At 55.1% G+C, this 20,310-nt stretch overlaps 1 protein-coding gene across 3 annotated transcripts in view; it reads left to right on the forward strand.

Moving 5' to 3' along the window:
- Nucleotides 1-243: 243 nt before the first annotated feature.
- The window catches only part of ELN (elastin), a 31,856-nt gene continuing 11,789 nt past the window's right edge, over nucleotides 244-20,310 (forward strand). The window contains exons 1-19 of one of the 3 annotated variants that reach the window (XM_019755004.2): nucleotides 244-440; nucleotides 6,418-6,492; nucleotides 7,451-7,480; nucleotides 8,002-8,034; nucleotides 9,811-9,840; nucleotides 11,108-11,143; nucleotides 11,620-11,712; nucleotides 11,975-12,052; nucleotides 12,135-12,197; nucleotides 12,858-12,905; nucleotides 13,788-13,859; nucleotides 14,189-14,218; nucleotides 14,715-14,786; nucleotides 16,191-16,232; nucleotides 16,648-16,707; nucleotides 16,966-17,013; nucleotides 18,284-18,379; nucleotides 18,464-18,517; nucleotides 19,104-19,274. In XM_019755004.2, coding sequence (XP_019610563.2) covers nucleotides 359-440; nucleotides 6,418-6,492; nucleotides 7,451-7,480; nucleotides 8,002-8,034; nucleotides 9,811-9,840; nucleotides 11,108-11,143; nucleotides 11,620-11,712; nucleotides 11,975-12,052; nucleotides 12,135-12,197; nucleotides 12,858-12,905; nucleotides 13,788-13,859; nucleotides 14,189-14,218; nucleotides 14,715-14,786; nucleotides 16,191-16,232; nucleotides 16,648-16,707; nucleotides 16,966-17,013; nucleotides 18,284-18,379; nucleotides 18,464-18,517; nucleotides 19,104-19,274 — 1,213 coding nt within the window. In that variant the 5' untranslated portion in view covers nucleotides 244-358. The remainder of the gene's footprint in view (nucleotides 441-6,417; nucleotides 6,493-7,450; nucleotides 7,481-8,001; nucleotides 8,035-9,810; nucleotides 9,841-11,107; nucleotides 11,144-11,619; nucleotides 11,713-11,974; nucleotides 12,053-12,134; nucleotides 12,198-12,857; nucleotides 12,906-13,787; nucleotides 13,860-14,188; nucleotides 14,219-14,714; nucleotides 14,787-16,190; nucleotides 16,233-16,647; nucleotides 16,708-16,965; nucleotides 17,014-18,283; nucleotides 18,380-18,463; nucleotides 18,518-19,103; nucleotides 19,275-20,310) is intronic. The other 2 variants (XM_019755001.2, XM_019755002.2) reach the window with 2 other exon arrangements.

Below are 20,310 nucleotides of genomic sequence, written 5' to 3' on the forward strand. Positions count from 1 at the left end.
CACAGAGGGAAAGCAGGAGAGAGATGGGGGAAAACTGTGTGTGTGTGTGTGTGTGTGTGTGTGTGTGTGTGTGTCCACGCGCGTGCGTGTATGTGTGCACGCGCACGCGAGTGTCTGTGTTTTAAGGAAAAAAGCCCACAGTCCAGTCCAGTCAGACCCAGCCTGGGAGGCTTGTGAGCTGGGCCTTTCGTAATTGCCCCCCTCCCTTTGGCCCCCTCCCCCAGGCCTCCCCCTTCGCTGGCCCTCCCGCCCGCCCTCCCTCTCTCCCTCCCTCCTTCCCTCACAGCCGAGGAGGCAGCAATTACGCTTTGGGGATAAAACGAGGCGTGGAGAGCAGGCTGGGGCATTTCTCCCCGAGATGGCGGGTCCGACAGCTGCAGCCCTGCGGCCCGGAGTCCTGCTGCTCCTGCTGTCCATCGTCCAGCCCTCACAGCCTGGAGGTAGGCCTCACCCTGTTCCCGGTGCTGCCTGCAGCCCTGGGGCCTCCCGGCCAGGTGTCTGGGCTGATGGATGAGAGAGCACCCTTCACCCCTGGCGTCCTCCTGGGCTTCCCAGGCCGGAGCCCCATAGCCACTGGATCCTTGGAACTGCCCTTCCCGGGAGCCAGCCTGTGCTGAGGTGGAACCTGTCACACAGACACCCCCCCATTCGGGATAGTCCCGGCAATGTCCAGGTTCTGCTGCCCTGAGAAGGCTGAGGGGCTCCTGCTCTGTGGGATGATGGGAGTGTGCTGGGGCCGAGCCGGTCCCATGGGTCTGCAGGCACTGGTTGTTTGCACACCTGTGGCCCCAGCGGTGTGCCCACATACCCTGTGGGCAGGGGACCTGGGCTGGAGGCCAGCCACAGTGAGCCGTGTGACCTCAGCAGGTTCCTTGTCCGCTGCGAAGTCAGGAACCCCCACTCCCACTGCTCTGAGGGAAGTCAGGGTTAGTGATGATGGGGTCGCCAGTTGGAAAGCTGCTGCTGTGGTCTGTCCCTGGTGAGAAGGGCTGGGACTTCTGAGCGCACGCGTGTGTGTGTGAACGTGCATGCACGTGCATACATGAATGGATGTTTTGCATGCTGTTACACAGGTGTGCATGCGTGTATATGCCCAAATGTGTCACCAAATAGTGGAGGAGATTTCTGGGAGGAGATAAATATCTGTTCACAGGGTCATCCCTGAACAGGTGTATGTGTATGTGTGTATGTGCATGTGTGTGTATTTGTGTTTTGGGGGTGAGGTTTTAGGGTATGTGAAAGTGCCTCTTAGCACCTGCAAAAGTCTGCCACCCGACAGGCATGTACACATGGGAGATCTGGCGTCCAGGTGTGTCACTGGGTGTGGATTGTCACTGTGTGTGTGACGATGTGTGTGTGTAGTATGGAACACAAGGGAGAACAGGGAAGCTGGGGAAACTGTCCCTCTCTCGGCAGAGTAAGTGTGTCCCATGGCAGAGGCTGGAGTGGACCTTGGGGCAGTCCTGGACCATCTGGCGTATGTCCTTCCACAGGCCCCAAGAGTCCCCCACCTGCCTGCTACACACCTTGGGAGACCCGCCGGGGGCCCCTGAAGGTACTCTGACCATGGAAAGAGAGAGGTGCAGGCTTATGAGCCATTTGTGGGGTGGCTTGGGTGGGGTCTGATTCCTGTGCGAGTCCTCCTGGTCATGAGAACCAGACCTTTGGTGGAGGCCAGCATGGGGGGGGGGGGCGCAGGGTGGAGCAGGCCAGGCAGGAGGGCTGGAGTAGGGCACCGGGCAGGAGCAGCAGCTGTTTCCGTGAGATTGCCTGGCTGGGCAGGACTGCTGGGAGCAGGGGCTTCCTGCGCAGAGGTCAGCTCCTGGGTTTGGACGAGGCTGAGAGACGATGAGCACACCACCAGGTGGGGCCCAGTGGGGGCAGCAAGGCAACCCAGAGGACCCGCCACCCGCCTGCCTGAGAGCAGCCTCTGCACCTGCCTGAACCTCCCCACCACAAGGTGTGTCCGCTGAACACCTGCCTTCCCAGAGCTTCCACCTAAAGCATGGCAATTAATTAATCCACCCCCACAGGAACCTTGAGAGTTGAGAATTACTATTTTCACTTTATAAATGGGGAAACTGAGATTCAGACACGCTAAGGCAGCCCCAGGAGGTTAGTACCAGACAGCTCTTTGCCCTGGACCAAAGGATGGGGGGTGTCGGGGCCAGGTCCAGGCAACATTTAGGGAGGCACAGGCCTGGGGCTGAGTCCTCTATGGTGGGCACATCCTAGGGCAGAATGCACCCTCTCCTTGTTCCCTCAGTGACACCATGAAATGCTCAGCTGGCCTTATTCTTTCTTTGCAAACATAAATCTCAGCTCTGTACCAGGTGGTAAAGTATTTGGGTCCAAATAAGGGGTGTGTGGATTGATGAGGTCTTCACAGGTTAGTCCCCAGAGCCTACTAAAGTCTTGAGAGGTCGGAGAGTAGGAGGGGCTGCAGACACACACATACACACACACACACACACACACACACACACACATACACCACAGAGCCACCTGCCTGGCTGTCCTAGGGGAGCTCAGCTGTCCCCCACCCTAAGAGAGTGTCACCTCCACGAGTTCCCAGCTCCAAAAAACCATGTTGCCCGTGGGCTTCCAAGAAACGGGCTCCCTAGGAAGACCCTGTGATGGAAAGCGTTGTCTAGACCCAGTTAGGATGGGTCAAAAGTAGCTTTGAGGACCAGCTGTCCCAGACCACCATGCCATTTAAAAAGAGAGGAAATAACTAAATTGGGCATAATTCTCTCCCCACCCCCTAGAAATATTACAGGGTCTTGTTTGTTTGTTTGTTTGTTTGTTTGTTTGTTTTTTCCGATTTTGGAACTGAAGATGTTTTGAAACAGGGGTTTTCACCCCTGGCTGCATATTGGAGTTACCCAGGGAACTTTAAACAATTCTGATGCTGGAGTCTCACCCAAGAATTCCTGCTTTATTTGGCCTGTGGAGGAACCCAGACATAGAGGTTTTGTCAAAGCTTCCCAGGTGACTCCAGTGAGGCTCCAGGGCCAAGGACGTTTGGTTAGGGGTTGATCTGGTTCTCTAGGTCTGCTGGGGCCACGGCAGGAGGGCAAATGTGCCCAGGGGAGGGGGGGGATGGAGGCACTCACTGGAGGACAGATTGTTTTTGAAAAGCCCTTGGCAGCCTTTCTCCATGCAAACAACAAACAGCTTCATGTGGTCTTATCTGCTCCCCAGGCCAACCCTTTGGACTTGGGCTTGGCAAAGCCCCCTGCCAAGGCCCGCTGGCCCACTGCTTGCTCCCAAACAGGCTTCTCCGAGATCTTTGAACTTGGAGCCCAGGACCCAGGCAGAAGGCCCTGTATGTGACTGGGTTCAGCTGTGGGTCCCAAGCCAGGCTCTTGGTTCCCCTGGCTGTAAAGCGGGGAAAGAAATCCCTGCCCTACTTTATCTCCTAAGGCTGGTGGGAGGGGAGGCTCTAGCAATAAAACATCTGCCAAAAATGCATCAAATAAGAAGACTGTGGGAATGTGAATTCTTAAAATGATGTATCTTCAGAATTTGCTAACTTTGGCTGATTGACCCTTGTAATTGCTGCACATTTATAAGGTTTAATTTTCCTCCTGCTACTCAGGCCACATTGTGTCTAGTGGGGAGGAGCACGAATTGATGGAGGAAACAGACAGGACGGGGGGACAGGGTGCCCGGAGTAGCCGCAGGAAGGCTTCACAGCGGAAGTGACCTTTGAGTTAGACCTCTAAAGAAATGTATGAGAGTCTAGCCATGGACGAGAGGGGAGCCTCCATCTATGGGCCTCTGGGAGGCAGAATTGGGGGGGCAGATTATGTCTTGATAGGAGGAAGACCTCTGTGAGGTAGAGCTGACAGCATCAGAAGGTGGTGATTTTCCTGTCACTGGAGGCATGCAAGCAGGAGCACCAGGGGATGTTCGCAGAAGGCATTGCAGCCCAGGCCAGAAGACTGTTATGATCCTGAGAGTCTAGGATCATGACTCTAAGATGCAAGAAACAAGTTCACCCTGTACTCTCTGGTGAAACAAGCCAAACCCACATAAAACAAGACAAGCGTGCTCCAGGCCAATTGCTTTGGGCCAGCTAAGCAGTGAGAACCACAGGCTCAGGGCAGGCAGGAGGGAGAATCTGAGCTCAGTCTTGGTGGAAGGGTAGGGTTTGAAGAGAAGAGAAGGCATTCCTGGCAGGAGAAACTGCTTAGACCAAGGAGTAGAGGTGACCACTGGAGCTTGAAAAGTGGCTGCTGCCTTTTCAAAGGCTCTTGACTGACTACTGTCTTATAGTCTCACCTCTCCAGCACTCAAAGAGAGGAGGCAGGGCAGGGACCATTTACACCCACCAGGCCTTCTCCATTACCTTAGTGCAAAATGGGGATCAAAATCTATAGCTCCTCAGGCTGTCATGGTTCAGGCACAGAGTTTGGCACATGCTGTTGGGATTTGAGTCACGGAGGTGGAGAGTGGGGAGAGGAGAGAGCTGGGGGGAGATGGGCATGCGCTGGGAGAGAGGAAGCAGAAGAGGAGATGGCAGGCCCGGGAGGGGCCTGGCCACAAGTGAGTGTGAAAGAGCAGAGCCCAAGGAGAGGAAGTGGGGGTTCAGCCAGTCCTAAGGGCTACACCAGTCTGAGGTGGGAGACCCCTTGGCTGGTTGGGGATAAAGAACAGATTGGACCCAGACCCACAGGCAACATCCTTGCCTCCCCTCCACCTAATTCACTCATCATTTATTAAACACCCACTGTATACCTGGCCCCAGGCCATGTGCTGTGCAGCCAAGTAGAGACAAACATTTACCATCTTTTTTTTTCTTTCCTGAGCAATTACTGTGTGCCAGCTCCATGGCAGGACAGGTCTCTTACTTGAACCCTTTGACAATTCACAACAACTTTGCAAGGCAACGGTTATCAGCCCCACATTGTTGAAAAGGAAACAGGCTTAAAAGCGTTAAGTGACTTGCCCAAGGTCACACAGGTGGTAAGAAGTGGCACAGCCGAGAGCAGAGGCAGATGGGTCTGTCCTGAACCCCTTGCCCTCTCCACTCCCCACACTGCTCCTGCCGTCTGTTCTGGAGCTGGAGAGGAGGCCAGGGCAGAGAAAGGTCTGGAGTGCACCGGGGAAAGGCATGTAAGAGACAGTGCTCAGAGCTGGAGGCCAGAGCCAGGGAAGGCATCAAAGGCTCGAGGCAGGCCATGTGTGTGCTTGGCATTGGATGACAGGGCCGAAGTCCTCATTCCCAGCAGGGCCACCCTCATGGAGCCACCGCTTTGAGCCCCTGAGGCTCCAACAAGATTGCTTGCACACTCCAGGCCTGGACTGAAATTCCTGGGGGGCCACAGGCCCTGGAGGAGGAGGACTGGCGCCGGGACATTGGCACAGGGTGGCCATGACAGCTTGGCATCCCCTACCCTGCTGGACTGGGACTGGGGCTGACGGGCCTCTGGGGTCTAGCTGTGCAACATCACCAGGCCACAGAGGCCAGATGTCCATCTGGGAGGTCTCTGGACACACTGCAGTTCTACCCCACACGGTCTGTCAACCCCACTGCGCCCTTTTCAGCAGGGTGGTTCTGGGGCCTGGGTTGGGGCATTGGCAAGGTGGCTTGTCAAGGTTGGGGCCATTGTGTGGTGGTAGCATTAGGGCCTGGTCTGCACCAGGGTCATCTGTTGCCATGACCATGCTCAGGCTGGGTCTGGGGCCCAGCTTCACAGCCTTCCCCAGTGAGAGCTTCAGTAGTCCGTGGGGACTGAACTCGTGATCTTGGCTGGGCAGACGGCCCCTGGCCTGGCCAGTGAATTAGCTTTTCCTTAGGAAACTATTCACTTTGCTCATTCATGGTGTCCCCCTCTGGGGCCCGGCGCCTCCTAAGACAGCCCTCTGTCAGACAGCCAGAACCCCACCCAGCCACTGTTGCCCAGTGGCTGAGGACGCTGACCTCACACCATCCTATCAGTGTGGGAATGGTTGCATTTTTGCTGGCAGCAAGCACATTTCCTTACCGCTCAGTCTCAGCCTGGCCTGCCTTCCTACAACCCTGGTCCCTGCCCATGCTGCTCAGGGCTAGAGAGAGTTGGCTGCCCAGCGAAAGGCGCTCAGACCGGCCTCATGCCCGCCCTCTCCAGGGAGAGGGTTTGAATCCAGGCTCCATCTCTTTCCAGCTGCGTGGCCTCTGGCACGTCTCCTAACTTCTCTGAGCCTGATTTCTCATCTGTTCAAATGAAGATAGTAATCCCTGCCCTCCCCACCTCACAGGGCCATTTTGAGGAGAATGAATGAGAAAATGTTTTGTAAACATAAATTGTTCAGTTGACATAAGTTGCTTTGTGGACATGCAATATTATAAACATTATCATCATCATCATTATTATTACATGTGCTTTTATTAGTTCTGACTAATGGAGGACTCTACCCACTTCCTTCTAGGGGTCCCCGGGGCTGTTCCTGGAGTCATTCCTGGGGTAGTTCCTGGAGGAGTTCCTGGAGGAGTTTATTACCCAGGTAATGCACATGAAACTTCCACACTCCCAGGTGAGGTAGACAGTGAGTTCACTCACGACAGATGTACCTTTTGACGCTGCAGAAGGGAAGAACGTTGGCACACCTACTAGAGAACCCACAAGCCACTCCTACTTAAAAAAGCAGTTTATGTGACACTGTTTTACAACTATTAAGAGCATAATCTTCTGAAAGATGAAACACAAAATGTGTGAGGCTATAGGAAAGTGGGTGCCTTCACGCGTCCCTGCCATTCACAGCTTTCAAACGATTAACCCACTCGTGGAAATCCATTTCAAGGAAACAACTGAAAAGAAGAGCAAAAGAATGATCTGCAACATGGTTCATAGGAGCGGTGTTTGCAAAAATGGAAAACAAGAAACCTTCCTGACTGGAGGCTGTGATTAAGCAAATTCTGACATAGTACAAAATTACTGAAAAGTATGAATATGTTATCTGTTGTGCAATATGGTAAAGTGTTTGTTCAGGTAAAAACAATATCAAAGCAATGACTATGTGCAGGTGGAGACTGGAAGCCCTCCCCCAAAAGAAAATGGGCAGAATATTGGGGCAATGGCATCAGGGGGCCACATTTTCTTTTAATTTAGAAAAAGACAGAAAAAATATACCGCTTTAAAGTATATTGAAAAATCAAAAGTAATATTTTCTATACTTAAAAAGTATTTGAGTGTTGAGAACTGATGTGGAAATAAGGACAGCTGCCAGCACTCTCTCAGGCACATACTGGCACAGGGCTATTGGCCTGATGAGACAGAGGAGGAAACTGAGGCTCACAGAAGTTAAGGCTTGTAGAGGTCACGTAGCCAGGCAGTGATGGATTTGACCAAGGGTGGATGATGGGTGGCTTTCTGGCAAGGGCACTGATCTGACGGGGCACTGATGTTTCTCTCTCTCTCTCTCTCTCTCTCTCTGTCTTCCCCTCCCCCCCTTCTCTCCACAGGGACTGGTCTTGGAGGCCTGGGAGGAGGAGGTAAGCTCAGAAACCAAATTTAGTTCCTCATTGATGGGGTTTGGTGTCACTTGAGCCTACACATGTTCTCAAAACTCAGAACTCCAAAAGGCCAAGGCATCAAGGGCCCCTTGTTTTATAGACCAAGTGGCCAGTGGGGAGAGACTTGTCTGAGAACTGGAACCCACTGGCCTCCTGAGCCTCTCCCAAGACTTTCCCCCTGGTGGCCCCTGCCTGCTTTCATATTCCTCTACAACCTCCTTGAAATGCTGCTGAGCGGGTATCATCATCCCCTTCAAAGGCTGAAAAACTGAGTCTGAGAAAATATAAGCCACAGATCAGGGCTGGAGCTGGGCTTCCTACCGGACATGTAGACACTAGGCTCCCGGCAATTCCCTGTCCAAAGGAGAGGACTGTCCCTGACAGCCCTTTTAGGACTTGGAGAGTAAGACCCCACAATGTCCTTGCTTTGTCCTAGTGGGATAAATAGTAAGACAGGTGGGCTGGGGCTCCTCATTCACTGCCATCTCTTCCCTCTGCAGCACTGGGTCCTGGAGGCAAACCGCCCAAGCCAGGTAAGACCTGAGGTCTTAGGGCTCTGAGAGCAGGCCAAGGGGCAGGGGAGGGAAGGGCCAACAGAGCTGTTCACCTAGCAAGGGAGCCAATGAGCAAGAGAGGGGAGGAAGGAGGTGGTGGGCAGTGCCAGCCCCCAGGCGTGAGCAGGCTGGGGCCAGGTCCCAGGGCTCCAGGGACAGGAGGCTGAAGGCAGCTTGACATCTCTCTATGTGAGGAGTGGCCAGGCTCTACCCTGCCAGTGCCTATGTGCCCAGCTGCCCTCTCCCCTCTGCACCCGTCTCAGAAACAGCCCTAGTACTCGGGGCAAAGGTAGGCATTGATGTTCCAGTGGCCACCAACACTGAATGACACAGATGGTGGGCTCTAGACTCCACCAGAATGATCCCCAGGCCCCAGACCACACCCTCTCTAACTCCAGGCCAAGACTCTCAATATCCTTAACTTCAATGACAGTCTGAGCCCTATCCTGACCCCAGGCTGAACCTGACTCCAGACTCAGCCCTAAACTTAATCCCAGGTCGGACCCTGGCCCTGGCCCCAGATGAGCACCCTTCTTGATCCCAGGCCCCTTCTAGCTGTGTCCAGACCACGGAGTTTTCCAGGAAGGAGATGTGGCTAGATCTGTCCTGGTCTTGCCGGATCTGCCACCAGGGTCCACCACCAGCTCCAAAGAACATACCCCACCCAGGAAAGAGGGAGGGCGTGTCCCACCAGGAAGCAGGTGGCGGAAATGGCGTCTCTGTCCAGATTTATGACCCCATCGGAGTGAGATGCTCCGCATGTGGCCTTGGCACCCCCACCCTGCTCTGTGTCTCCCTGGCTCTGAAGCCCAAGGCGCTAGGACAGTTTGGATGTCCGACAGTTCTTACGAAATCCCACTGTGTGATGATCCAAGTGCAGATGAGTCTGCAAGACCCAGATTTCCTCTCCCTGCAAGTCCATCTGGGTTGTGAAACTCCAGGGCTGAGGCCAGGCCGGAGAGAGGCAGGAGGGCAGGAAGCTTGGGAAAGGGGTTCCTAGGGTCTGGGGGTTCTGCAAGGCTGGAGCCCTTGGGATTCACTGCCCTTGGAATTCCTGCCAGAACGTGCATCCTGCCTTCTTGGAGGGTGAGCAACGTTCTCTGATGAAAAGGGGCTGGATCCCACGACCTGCCTGAGGTCATCGTTCAGCCTTAGGACTCTGGGCTACAAAGGCCTGTACAGAGCCACAGACTTCCCCCTCCCCCAGGCAGCTCCCCACATCCGGGCCATGGGGATGTTGGGGCCTGCCCAGGCGAGATGGAACGGGGCACAGGCAGTGTGTGTTGTGCTTCGGAACAATTAATCCCTTGGCGAGTAGAGGGTGGGTGGCCTGGCAGCTGCTCCATGTGGGCCTCGGCAGGCTGGCCCTGCCTGGACTCTCAGTAGGGGACCAGGCAGCTGGGAGCCAGCAACACCCACACCCCTAGTACCAGCTGGAAGCCAGCTGCCTACGCGAGAGGACAGGAAGGAGCAAGGCACACATACTGGGCACCCTGGCATATTGCACATACTAGGTGCTTTCTGCTCATGCTCTCACTGGTCCCAGGAAGGTCAGAGACACAATGGCCATTTTGTAGGTAGAACACCTGAGTCTCAGAGAGTGAAGTGACTTGCTCCTGCATGCAAAGAGTCAGCAGGGACAGCAGCACTAGAATGCAGAGCTCTCTGATCCCGGGAAGAGGAAGGGTTGGGCTGACCAGGCCCCTGGGCTCACAGCTGTGGTCAGCATCTCACCCCATCTCTCCTCCTTTCCAGGGGCTGGACTCCTTGGGGCATTTGGGCCAGGTGAGTCCACAGGGAGGCCAGCAAGAGGGGTGGGTCTGGTCATGCTGGAGGGCAGCCTTGGGACCAGACAGCTGGGGGGAGTGTGGGAAAGGACAGATGGCTGCAGAGGGGTGACCTGCCCCCACCCTACCCACCCCAGCCTCTTCTCTCTTTCTGTTCGGTCCCGCATCATATTTTCCCATTCCCTCTGTGGTCAGGAAAGGTTCAAATATGTCGTCTGCCCTGTTGAAGCTTAGGCCTGGCTTGAGAGAAGCCCCTGACAGATGGGGTGGGGCAGGGCCTGTAGTGCCGGGAAGTGACCCAGGCACGCCCCAGGCCGGGCCTGACCCATACCACGCCTACCAAGAAGGGCGACTGGCCAGAGTTAGAGACCCATCTTACAGGGGGGCTGGCTGAGTTTCAGACAGGACCTACTCCCACAAGTAGGAAATGAGTAGGGAGCAGGGAGACCACGCCCAGTGAAAGCCAGGTAGAATCTCCAGGGCTCCCCAGAGAGGACTCCCCTGGTCTCACGACCCTGGCAGCCAGGACTGGCTCTTGCAGGAGAGATTCTCACATAATTGGAAACAAACCCGGCACGCTTGTGAACTCCAACCTGATTGCCCATCAGTCCTGGCCAAAGCCATGGAATGTCTCCTGGAGGGGGAGAAATTGCGATTGGGCCCAGATGTGCAAAGGAGAGAGCCAGAGAGACCCATTTGACTTCTCATAAACATTTTAGCATCCGTCTGTAAGTGAGGAGGCTTCTGGACTGCAGGCAGACTGGATGGTCAGATGGACAGATGGTGGGGACAGAAGGGTCTCCAGATCCAGGGGAGGGGGAATGGGCTGAGTCAGGAGACACCTGCGAGGAAGCAGAAGAGGCCTGGGGTGGGAGCAGGGCAGGGCCTAGCTTGGGTGAGGTCTTGCTGGCAGCCTCTACACAGCTCCAACCCTCACAGAAAGCCCTGGTGGGTCCCCCATTATCTGGCAGAACTTCTAGGGAAAGCAAGGCCTGACCCAGGCATGTTATGGGGAGTCAATGCAATCACATCGACATGGCACATAGCAGCTGGTCACTAAATGGTGGCTGCCATTTTATCAGAATCAGTCCCTAGGTACCAAACGCTTGAGTCCAGCTTAGGGGCCTGAGTGGCTGCACAGTGACCACAGCACTGCCTAGTTCCTGCCTGCCCTCCATGAGACCCTTCCTACCTGGGGCCCAAGAATGATGCCCACATACCAGTCTCTCCTCTCCTCACCTGGCTGTGTCTCCTTCTCCCTGCAGGTGCTGGAGGGCTTGCAGGAGGTGGCCTTGGGGCAGGTTAGTGTTGACACCCAAGCAAAATGCCTATATCGGGACCAGAGCCAAGCCCAGGGCGTCTTCCTGATGTGGAAGGCAGTCAGAGTACCAGGATATGGGCCAGGCCTATCCTGGGCACTGGTATGGGTATGATGCTGAGTCCACCTGTCCTGAAAAGCTGTCCAGGACACGAGGGAGTCACCACTGGGTACTGGGTGCTGTTATAACGTAATGCTGAGAGAGGGATGGAAGAGGCTGTAGGGGCCAGTGGAGCCCAGAGGAGTTGCTTAACTCAGCAGGGATTCAGGAAGGCTTCCTGGAGGAGGGGGTGTGGAAGTTTGACCCTAAAAGATCCCTGTAGTTTTGACTGGCACATGTTGCTCTCTGACACCAACCCGGGTCCTGGGAGCAGCGGCTGCTGCTTATTGTGGAAGTCCTGCAGACTTCCTGGGAGGGGCTGAGTGACTCAGGACCTCGTCCTGTCTTCCCCTCCACAGGACTTGGGACCTTTCCTGCGGGCACCTTCCCGGGTGCTGCAGTGCCTGGCGGAGCAGCTGGCGCTGCTGCAGCCTATAAAGCTGCCAAGGCTGGTGAGTGTGATTCTTTGGGACATGCCATACAACCCTCTGGTCTCCATGGGCTCTCCACTTTGCAAAGAACCTTTCCTGGGAGGTAGTATATCCTCATCTCCAATGTACTGGGGCTCGGGAGGTAACCCTCTGTACCCAAGTCTCCAAGTGAGGCAGTACAGGACCAAACCTCAACGCTGGGCCCTCCAAGTGCACCCAGAGCCCTCCTGCCTCCCTCTGCTCTTTGCATGACCCCTCACCTCTCCTACGCCTGACTCTGTAGGTGCTGGGCTTGGCGGTGTCGGTGGGCTTGGCGGTGTCGGTGGCATTGGCGGTGTCGGTGGCTTAGGAGTGTCTACAGGTATGGTGGCTACCCCTGAGTTGCCCAACTGAAGGCTGCAGACCTGGGTGACATCCACTCTGATACGCCCCTTCCATGCCAGGTGCTGTGGTACCTGGAGCAGGAGTTGGAGTTGGAGCCGGAGCGAAGCCTGGGAAAGTGCCAGGTTAGTGTGGAATCCCTGGGGCTGCACAATGCAGTCACTGGGCAGAAAGGGCGGGGCCTGGCTACAGCAGGGCATGGAAGACAGCCAGGCCCAAAGCGTGGTGCTGAGTCCCAAACGGGGGAGAGGGGCCCCGGCCTAACTTCCAGGCCCTTCTTCCAGGATCTTAAAGCTGGAAAAGACCTCAGAGACAGGCTCTATGGCAGGTATTCAGTGACAGAAGGGGATACTGAGGCTCAGAATGGCGAATCAGTGCAGAGTGCCCTGGGTGGTCACAGCAGAGCCAGTATGGCCCGAGGTGCACCGACTCCCCATCTGGTGCTCATTCCTCTGCACCAAGACCTTAAGGAAGTGACTTCAGGTTAAACAAAAGCCTGCCTGAGTCCACACAGCAGGGAGGGAACATCTGGAAGCTGTTAGCCCAGAGGTGGGGTGGGCCGGCCATGTAAACAGGCTCCAGGAGACAAGATAAATCCACGCACAGAAGGGTTTGCAGATGACTTCCGAAACTCGTGGGAGTAGGGCTGTGGCCACCACAACATGTATCCTGGCTGGGCACTGGGGTGGCTGGTTTATGAGCCCTGGAACAGTGGAGGGAAAGGTCAGGAAGGGATTACTGGGGGCCAGGCTGCTACTTAAGGCTCCTCCTTCTTTTGGCCACAGGTGTAGGGCTACCAGGTGTATACCCAGGTGGAGTGCTCCCAGGCACAGGTAAGGACAAGGAGGAAAAGGGGACCCTAGAGCAAGGAGAGCAGCCCCTGGCCGCCTCCCTCCCCTCCCTGAGGCTCAGGCTGAAGGACACAAGGCCTCTGTCATCTTTCCCCATGAAGGTCACCCCACCCCCACCCCACACAAGCCCCAAATCCAGGCCCAAACCCAGATCATCACCACAGCCGGCGCTGGGCCCCTGAGGACACACCAAGTCCCCAGTGTGGCCAACTATTTCCCAAAAGCCATGAGTCACCAGGGAGCCTGCCCAGAGCAGCCGCGCTGCAGGAGACCCTTAGACCTGCCCTCCCACCCTCCTCTCCCTGCCAGGCCCTGACCACCCCACCCAACATGTGACCTCCCGAATTCCCCCAAAAGCCCAGACTCAGGCTGCTCTGTGCCATTTGCTGACAATGTCCCTCCCTCTGTCGCTCTGATTGCGAGGCCCAACCCCAGGGGAGACAGGAGAGGTAGGAGTGACAGACACTGGCAATTGCAGAGTCCCTGGCCACAGCAGATGGCTGTGTGTGTCCCGTTGTGAAAGCACATCAAGCGAGCGCCCGAAAGGGCACGGGCTTCCCACTTCACACCGGATTTGACTGTCTGCCTTCTCTGGTGAGGGTGGGCAGGGCAGGTGGAAATTCACTCCAGCTTAGAGACAAGGCCAATTGAGACACAAGCTCATGTGGCTAGAAAATGGGATTAAAACTCAGATCTTCTGAGTCAGACAGGGAAGCAAAGTCACACCAAACAGCTCCCATCCCGTGGCTGATGGTCAGTGCAAAGGAGGTCAGCGTGTGACCTGAGGTGGGGTGCGGGTGCCAGGCTGCACCTGTAAGGCCTGCCTTCTGGCCCTCACTGCCAGCCCCTACTTTGTCCCCTCAGGAGCTCGGTTTCCAGGTGTGGGGGTGCTCCCCGGGGTTCCCACTGGAACAGGAGTCAAGCCCAAGGCCCCAGGTATGCAGCTGGTGGGCTGGGGACCCATGGTGGGAATCTTCAGGCCCCTCTGGCCTGGGGTTGGGGGTAGGGGTGGGGCTCCTGGTCTCAGGGCCCTCTGGGTGGGCGCGTCTTTCACTGCAGCCTTGGTACAACTGGCTGAGATGACCACCAAACCTCTCAGAAATTCTTGAATATGTGTGAGGGCAACATGAGCTGGGAGGTACGGGCAAAACTGGCCACTGCTCTGGCCAGCCACACCCTCAGTGGTGCCTGGTGCCAGCCATTAGTGCCTCAGTGCCCTGCGCCCATGGTGGCAGGGCTGCAGTGATGGCCCCTTGTCATTGCAGGTGGAGGTGGAGCTTTTGCTGGAATCCCAGGTGAGGCAAGGTTGGGACCCCCACATGGGTGGCCAGGCCAGCAGCGTGGCCAGCCAGGCAGGAGCTCTTGTCCTGGAAGGGGCTGGGCATTCAGAATACCATCAGGCCTGTCCAGTTTCCCTCATGCCTACTGCTCCAGGCCTTGGCCTGGCTCCAGCACAAAGTGGCATCCATCACAGCCCTACTTCCCCAGTCCCAGCCCTTCATGTGTAGCAGCCCACATGCACCCAGAAAACCTACCAGTCTATGCAAATGCTGCGAGGACTGCACGCCCAACTGTGGCTCATGGCCTAAGAAAGAGAATCCTGCAAAGAGGGAGTGGCCCAGTGCTAGGAGGGCTCAGCTGACTGGTGACAGTGAAGCAAGAAGGCCCTCTAGGCAGATGCAGTGGAGGCTCCTTCTACCTGAGCAGAAAGTAGAGAATGAGGCTGGGTGCTTAGCAGGAGCTGCTGGCCCAAGTTGCTAGGACCTGATTTGACTCTCCCTGTTCCCACAGGAGTTGGACCCTTTGGGGGTCAGCAGCCTGGAGTTCCACTGGGGTACCCTATCAAGGCACCCAAATTGCCAGGTAAGTCAAAAGGAGGATTCAAGAGACACCACTCGCTGAATCTCGCTGCTGAGAAGCCAGCTTGCTGGGGGTACTTGTTTGGCCACAGGTGTCTCTGGTGGGAACCTGGGTATCGACCCCTACTTCTGGTTGCTAGCAAAGGAAAAAGTGGGGAAGCCACCCTGAAGGTGGTAGCCTCACTCACATGCACACACACGTACACACATGCACACACATGCACTCACATGTACTCACATGCACTCGCATGTACTCACATGCACTCGCATTCTCACATGCACACACATGCATGCACTCACATGCACACACATGCACTCACCTGCACACATGCACTCATATGTACACACGTGCACACACATGCACACCTGCACATACATGCGCTCACATGCACACATGTACACTCACATGCACCCACATGCACTTTGTATGCACTCGCATGCACTCGCAGGCACTCGCAGGCACACACATGCACTCACATGTGCACACATGCGCGCACATGCACTCGCAGGCACACACATGCACTCACATGCGTACACATGCATACATATGCACACATGCACACATGCACACACACGCATGCACATGCACGCACCTGCACACATGAACTCACATGCACACATGCACACATGCACTCACATGCACACACATGCACTCAATGCACTCACCTGCACACGTGAACTCACATGCACACATGCACTCAATGCACTCACATGCACACATGTACACACATGCACACACATATGCACACATGCACTCACATGCACACATGCACTCACATGCACACACATGCACTCAATGCACTCACCTGCACACATGAACTCACATGCACACATGCACTCAATGCACTCACATGCACACATGTACACACATGCAGACACATATGCACACATGCACACACATGCACTCACCTGCACACATGAACTCACATGCACACATGCACACACATGCACTCACCTGCACACATGTACACACATGCACACACATATGCACACATGCACTCACATGCACACACATGCACAGGCACAGAGACCCACAGCCCTGATGGGAACCATTTGTACTGATGGTAAGAAGCACCATTCATTGGGAAAACACTGTTCATTGGAAAGACGAGATGTTTCCTGTTGGAGAGGGGAGTAAGGAAGATACTCAGATTCTAGGGCCATGGCAGGGCCTGGATTGGTAGGGGGATGGGTGCCCCAGCTGGCCCTGGGACAGGAGTGCCCTCTCCCTCATCCACCCAGGGCCTCTGCTCTCCTGAGAGCCTATGTGAGTCACTCATGACCCCTGGGCAGGTGTGGGGGTGTCTCAGGCCTCAGCGAATAGGTCAGTCCACCCAGGTAGTGAGAGCCCAGAAAGGTGTGGGGCTACCATGGTGCAGTGCCTCAGCCTACCCTGCCCTCTCCTCAGGTGGCTATGGACTGCCCTACAGCACTGGGAAACTGCCCTATGGTGAGTAAGGCCCTCCTAGACTCGTCAGCTTCCGGCTTTCTCCAGATACAGGGTCCTGTCCAGGAAGCTGCAGCCTCAGGCCTGGGCTAGGAGAGCACACAACTGGGGGTAGAGTGGAATCCTGGACAGGGAATTCCCGAAGGAAGGAATCTGGAACTTGGACTCACACAGCTGGGTTATCAATCCTGGCCCTGACACTTATCACCAGGCACTGGGAGAATCAGCTTCTTCTCTGAGCTTTGGTGTCCTAGTGTGTCAAATGGAAGAAACCACACACCACATATTTGAATTTGTTTTAACTCTGGCTAGGGGTGACAGGGTAGAGACTCTGGGCAGCCCACGCCCTAACGGCAGGGCAGGGGGACAGCCGTGGTGAGCTCTGCATGGATGCCCACTGAACATCTCTGTTTCATAGGCTATGGGCCTGGAGGAGTGGCTGGCGCCGGGGCCAAGGCTGGATACCCAACAGGGACAGGTAAGGACAGCCTCACCCTGCTGGATCACCTCGTTCCAGAGCCCTGGGGCTGGCCAGGTTCTCTCCAGAAAGCAGGCCAACCCACCCTGCATTCAAACCCCAGTCTGAGCCTGGAGAAGGATCCTGGGTGAGGATCTCTCAGCCTCTGCTGGCGATGAAGCCCCTCCCCACACCCTTGTATGAATGTGGTGGTTCTTTTGGGGCTGGATGAAGAGGGCAGGGGCACAGTTTGCAATCTCTTCCCTTCCCCTCCCCCAGGGGTTGGCCCCCAGGCTGCAGCAGCGGCAGCTAAAGCAGCAAAGTATGGTGAGTACCCCTTGAGTCCCTACCTGCTAGCCTTCAGCCCCGCAACCTCTCCATCTCTGTTATTACTGAGAGCCTGCTTCACAAATAATTAAGCAAGGCAGCCCTTCCCCCACCCCACCCCCCATTTTTCCAACTTATTCAACAGCACCCATCCATCCATCCATCCATCCATCCATGCATTTACTCTGCCTTTCATCCCTTTCTCTATAATCCATTGATCCACTCGCCCTTCCATCCATCCACTCACTCATCTAATTACCCATCCCTCCCTCCCTCCACCCATTTCAGAGACCAAGAACAGATAAGAGCTCTATTGGAGACTATAGACCTTGTTGCGGTTGTCGAGAAGAGGGGAGATATCATTTCCACCCGGGGAAGAAAATCAGGAAGCCTTCTCAGAGAAAATGACACTTGATTCAGGCCTTAAAATATAGGTGGAGTTTGCCTTGAGGTTAAAACAGGAAGGAGGAGCCCAGGCAGAGAGAATGGATACATTGATGGTTACAATGATCATTTTAGGTGGAACCTATATGAGCATTTAAACAATTTAATAGTGTGTACTATAAAAAGTTTAGCTCCTCAATCTCGTCATCCCTTGGCGAGCAAACATGGCACGGCCTTCCCGTGCCCATGTGGTGATGGGAGTTGGCATCTGTCCCCCTGCCCCAGGTAGTCCCCATTCAGAGTCATCATTGGGGCTGAAGTCCTTGCCTTCAGCCCCAGTGCCAGCGAGCCCTTCCTGAAGCCATGGTGGGACAGAAGACATCTGCCCACCAGCCAAGGGGGCGAGAATGTGGAGGGAAGCACGGAGCTGGAGGCCTACCCCACGGAGGCCCCATAGGCCCTCCCTCCAGGCCCCCAAGGGTGGAATGTGGGAGCAGGAGAGCGGGGCAGCGAGGGGCTGCCAGAGCCAGGCAGCCAGGCGCTTGGATTACAAACTTGGCTGAGTCTTCGGAACACAGGGAGAGGAAGCCTTGAACATTCCTACAGGGGCCCCTCTGGCCCAGGGAGCGGCCGCTTGTGGTTTCTCAGTATGTGGCAGTGATTAGAATGGGATTTGTCTGAAAACATACAAGTCCCTTAATGAGCGTGTTGAAATGGACACTTTGGGGGTGAGTCAAGGAACAATGGGGTGGGGACCTCCTCAGGCAGGAGCAGCCAGAGACGCCGGGGCCTCGTTCCCGGAGGAGACTGTGCTGGTTAAAATGCCAGCGCCCTGGCCTCACGAGGGGCCCTGGGAGCCACAGCTGCACTGTCTGCAACCCTGCAGGTGCTGGGGGAGCGGGAGTGCTCCCTGGTGTTGGTGTTGGAGGTGCTGGCATTCCTGGCGGGGCCGGTGCAATTCCTGGGATTGGAGGCATTGCAGGTAGTGTCTGTTCCAGCACTGGGTGGGGGTGTCCTCGAGAGGGCCACCAGGGAAGGAACTCACATTCTGTGACTGTCTCTCCAGGGGCTGGGACTCCAGCTGCTGCTGCAAAGGCGGCTGCTAAGGCAGCTAAATATGGTGAGTGCCCCCAGGGGAGGCAGGCCCTGGGCCCCGGCCGCCCTCAGACCCTTGGGGCCTGCCTAGGCCTCTGCATGGCCTTGGAGATCCCAGGCCTCTAAAGCTAGATGGGCTTTGCCTTTGTGCATCTATGGCAGCCTCCCTTCCCCTTTCCCAAACATGCCGTGTGCATGTCTCCTTGCCTTTGACCATTCCAGCCACTCTGTCTGGTCTTCTCTGTTGTTCTCCAGTGACTGGCCTAGCAGTGGGTGCCCTGTGCAGGAGCATCTGGCTCCCACTCTCCTCCCAGAGCCAACCCACAGCTGCTGTACCAACTACCTGGGTGCCCAGTGGAGAGCTCTGACCTTACTTTCGACATAGACCATGTTCTTCCCACCCATAAACCCAAGCTTTAACGCTCCATCTGGGCTCCTTCAGCCCTCTTCATCTCTCGGAGGAGTTGAACCCATTCACTCGCAATGCCAGACCACCTGGGATGCTATATTCAGAAACTGCCAGTCCCACAGCGCCCCAGAGCCATGCCCTCGGAATCCCTCTGAGGTTCCCACAGGGTCCAGGCCAGGAGAACAATCCTTTCCTTCCATAGGAGCTGCTGGAGGCTTGGTGCCGGGTGCTCCAGGAGTTGGGGTCCCTGGTGTTGGAGTTCCAGGCGTTGGAGTTCCAGGTGTTGGAGTCCCAGGTGTTGGAGTCCCAGGTGTAGGGGTCCCAGGTGTTGGGGTCCCAGGTGTTGGGGTCCCAGGCATCATAGGTGGACCAGGTGAGCTGGTGTGTGTGTGTGTGTGTGTGTGTGTGTGTGTGTGTGTGTGTGTGTGTGTAAGAGAGAAATATTGAGACTATGGCCAAGACTTTTAGATTCTCCCGAACACCTAACCCATCTATTCTCTTCTCCTATGCTACTAGCTGTGACTCATCTTCTCTCCCTTGGGCTATAACAACCTCCTAACTAGTTACTGCTAGCATTATCTTCTCCAATTCACATTTTGTCTGTCAGTTTGCTCCCGGGGGAAGGAACCATGTCTTTTTCATCTCTGTGTTACCAACCCTTAGCTAAATAGATGCTCAATTAATGGTGGATAGATGAATGGGTGGGTGGATGGATAGATGGATGATAGATGGATGAATAGATGGATAGATGGGCAGATGGACAACTGGATATGTGGGTAATGGCCATGTGAATGAGTAGAGAAGTTGATTGATAAGAGGATGAATGAACAGATATGAGGGTGGATGGATATATGGATAAATAAATACATGGGTAAAATGGTGGATGGAGAGATGAATGGGTAGATGGAGAGAAAGATGGAAAGGCAGGTGAGGGACTAAATAAGTGGTTAGAATGATGGAGGGATGGATGGACGGATGGATGGATGGATGGATGGATGGATGGATGGATGGATGGATAAGCACATGGTTGGATGAGCAGATGAATAGATAATAGATAGGTGAGCAGAAGGCAAATGCAAAATGGATGGTTGGATAAATAGTTAGATGAATGGGTAGATGAGTGGATAAATGGATGGAAAGATGGGTACATGGATGGAGAGAGAGATAAGTGGTTGAGTGGGTAGTTAGAAGTCTAAGGACAGACAGACAAATGGGCAAACATATGGGTAGGTAAGTAGGAGGATGAATGAAATGGGTGATTAAGTAGACAGATGAACAAATGGAGGTGTGAGTGGGTGAATTGATGAACAGACCTCCATTGGGTTGACTTAATAGAAAGATGGACTGAACAGATGAGTGGACAGGGGGAGTATATTGAGCATCTCTCCTCTATTCTCTCCTGATCATTT

This window comes from Rhinolophus sinicus, linkage group LG03 (genome assembly GCF_036562045.2).
Source record: "Rhinolophus sinicus isolate RSC01 linkage group LG03, ASM3656204v1, whole genome shotgun sequence".
Taxonomy (NCBI): domain Eukaryota; kingdom Metazoa; phylum Chordata; class Mammalia; order Chiroptera; family Rhinolophidae; genus Rhinolophus; species Rhinolophus sinicus.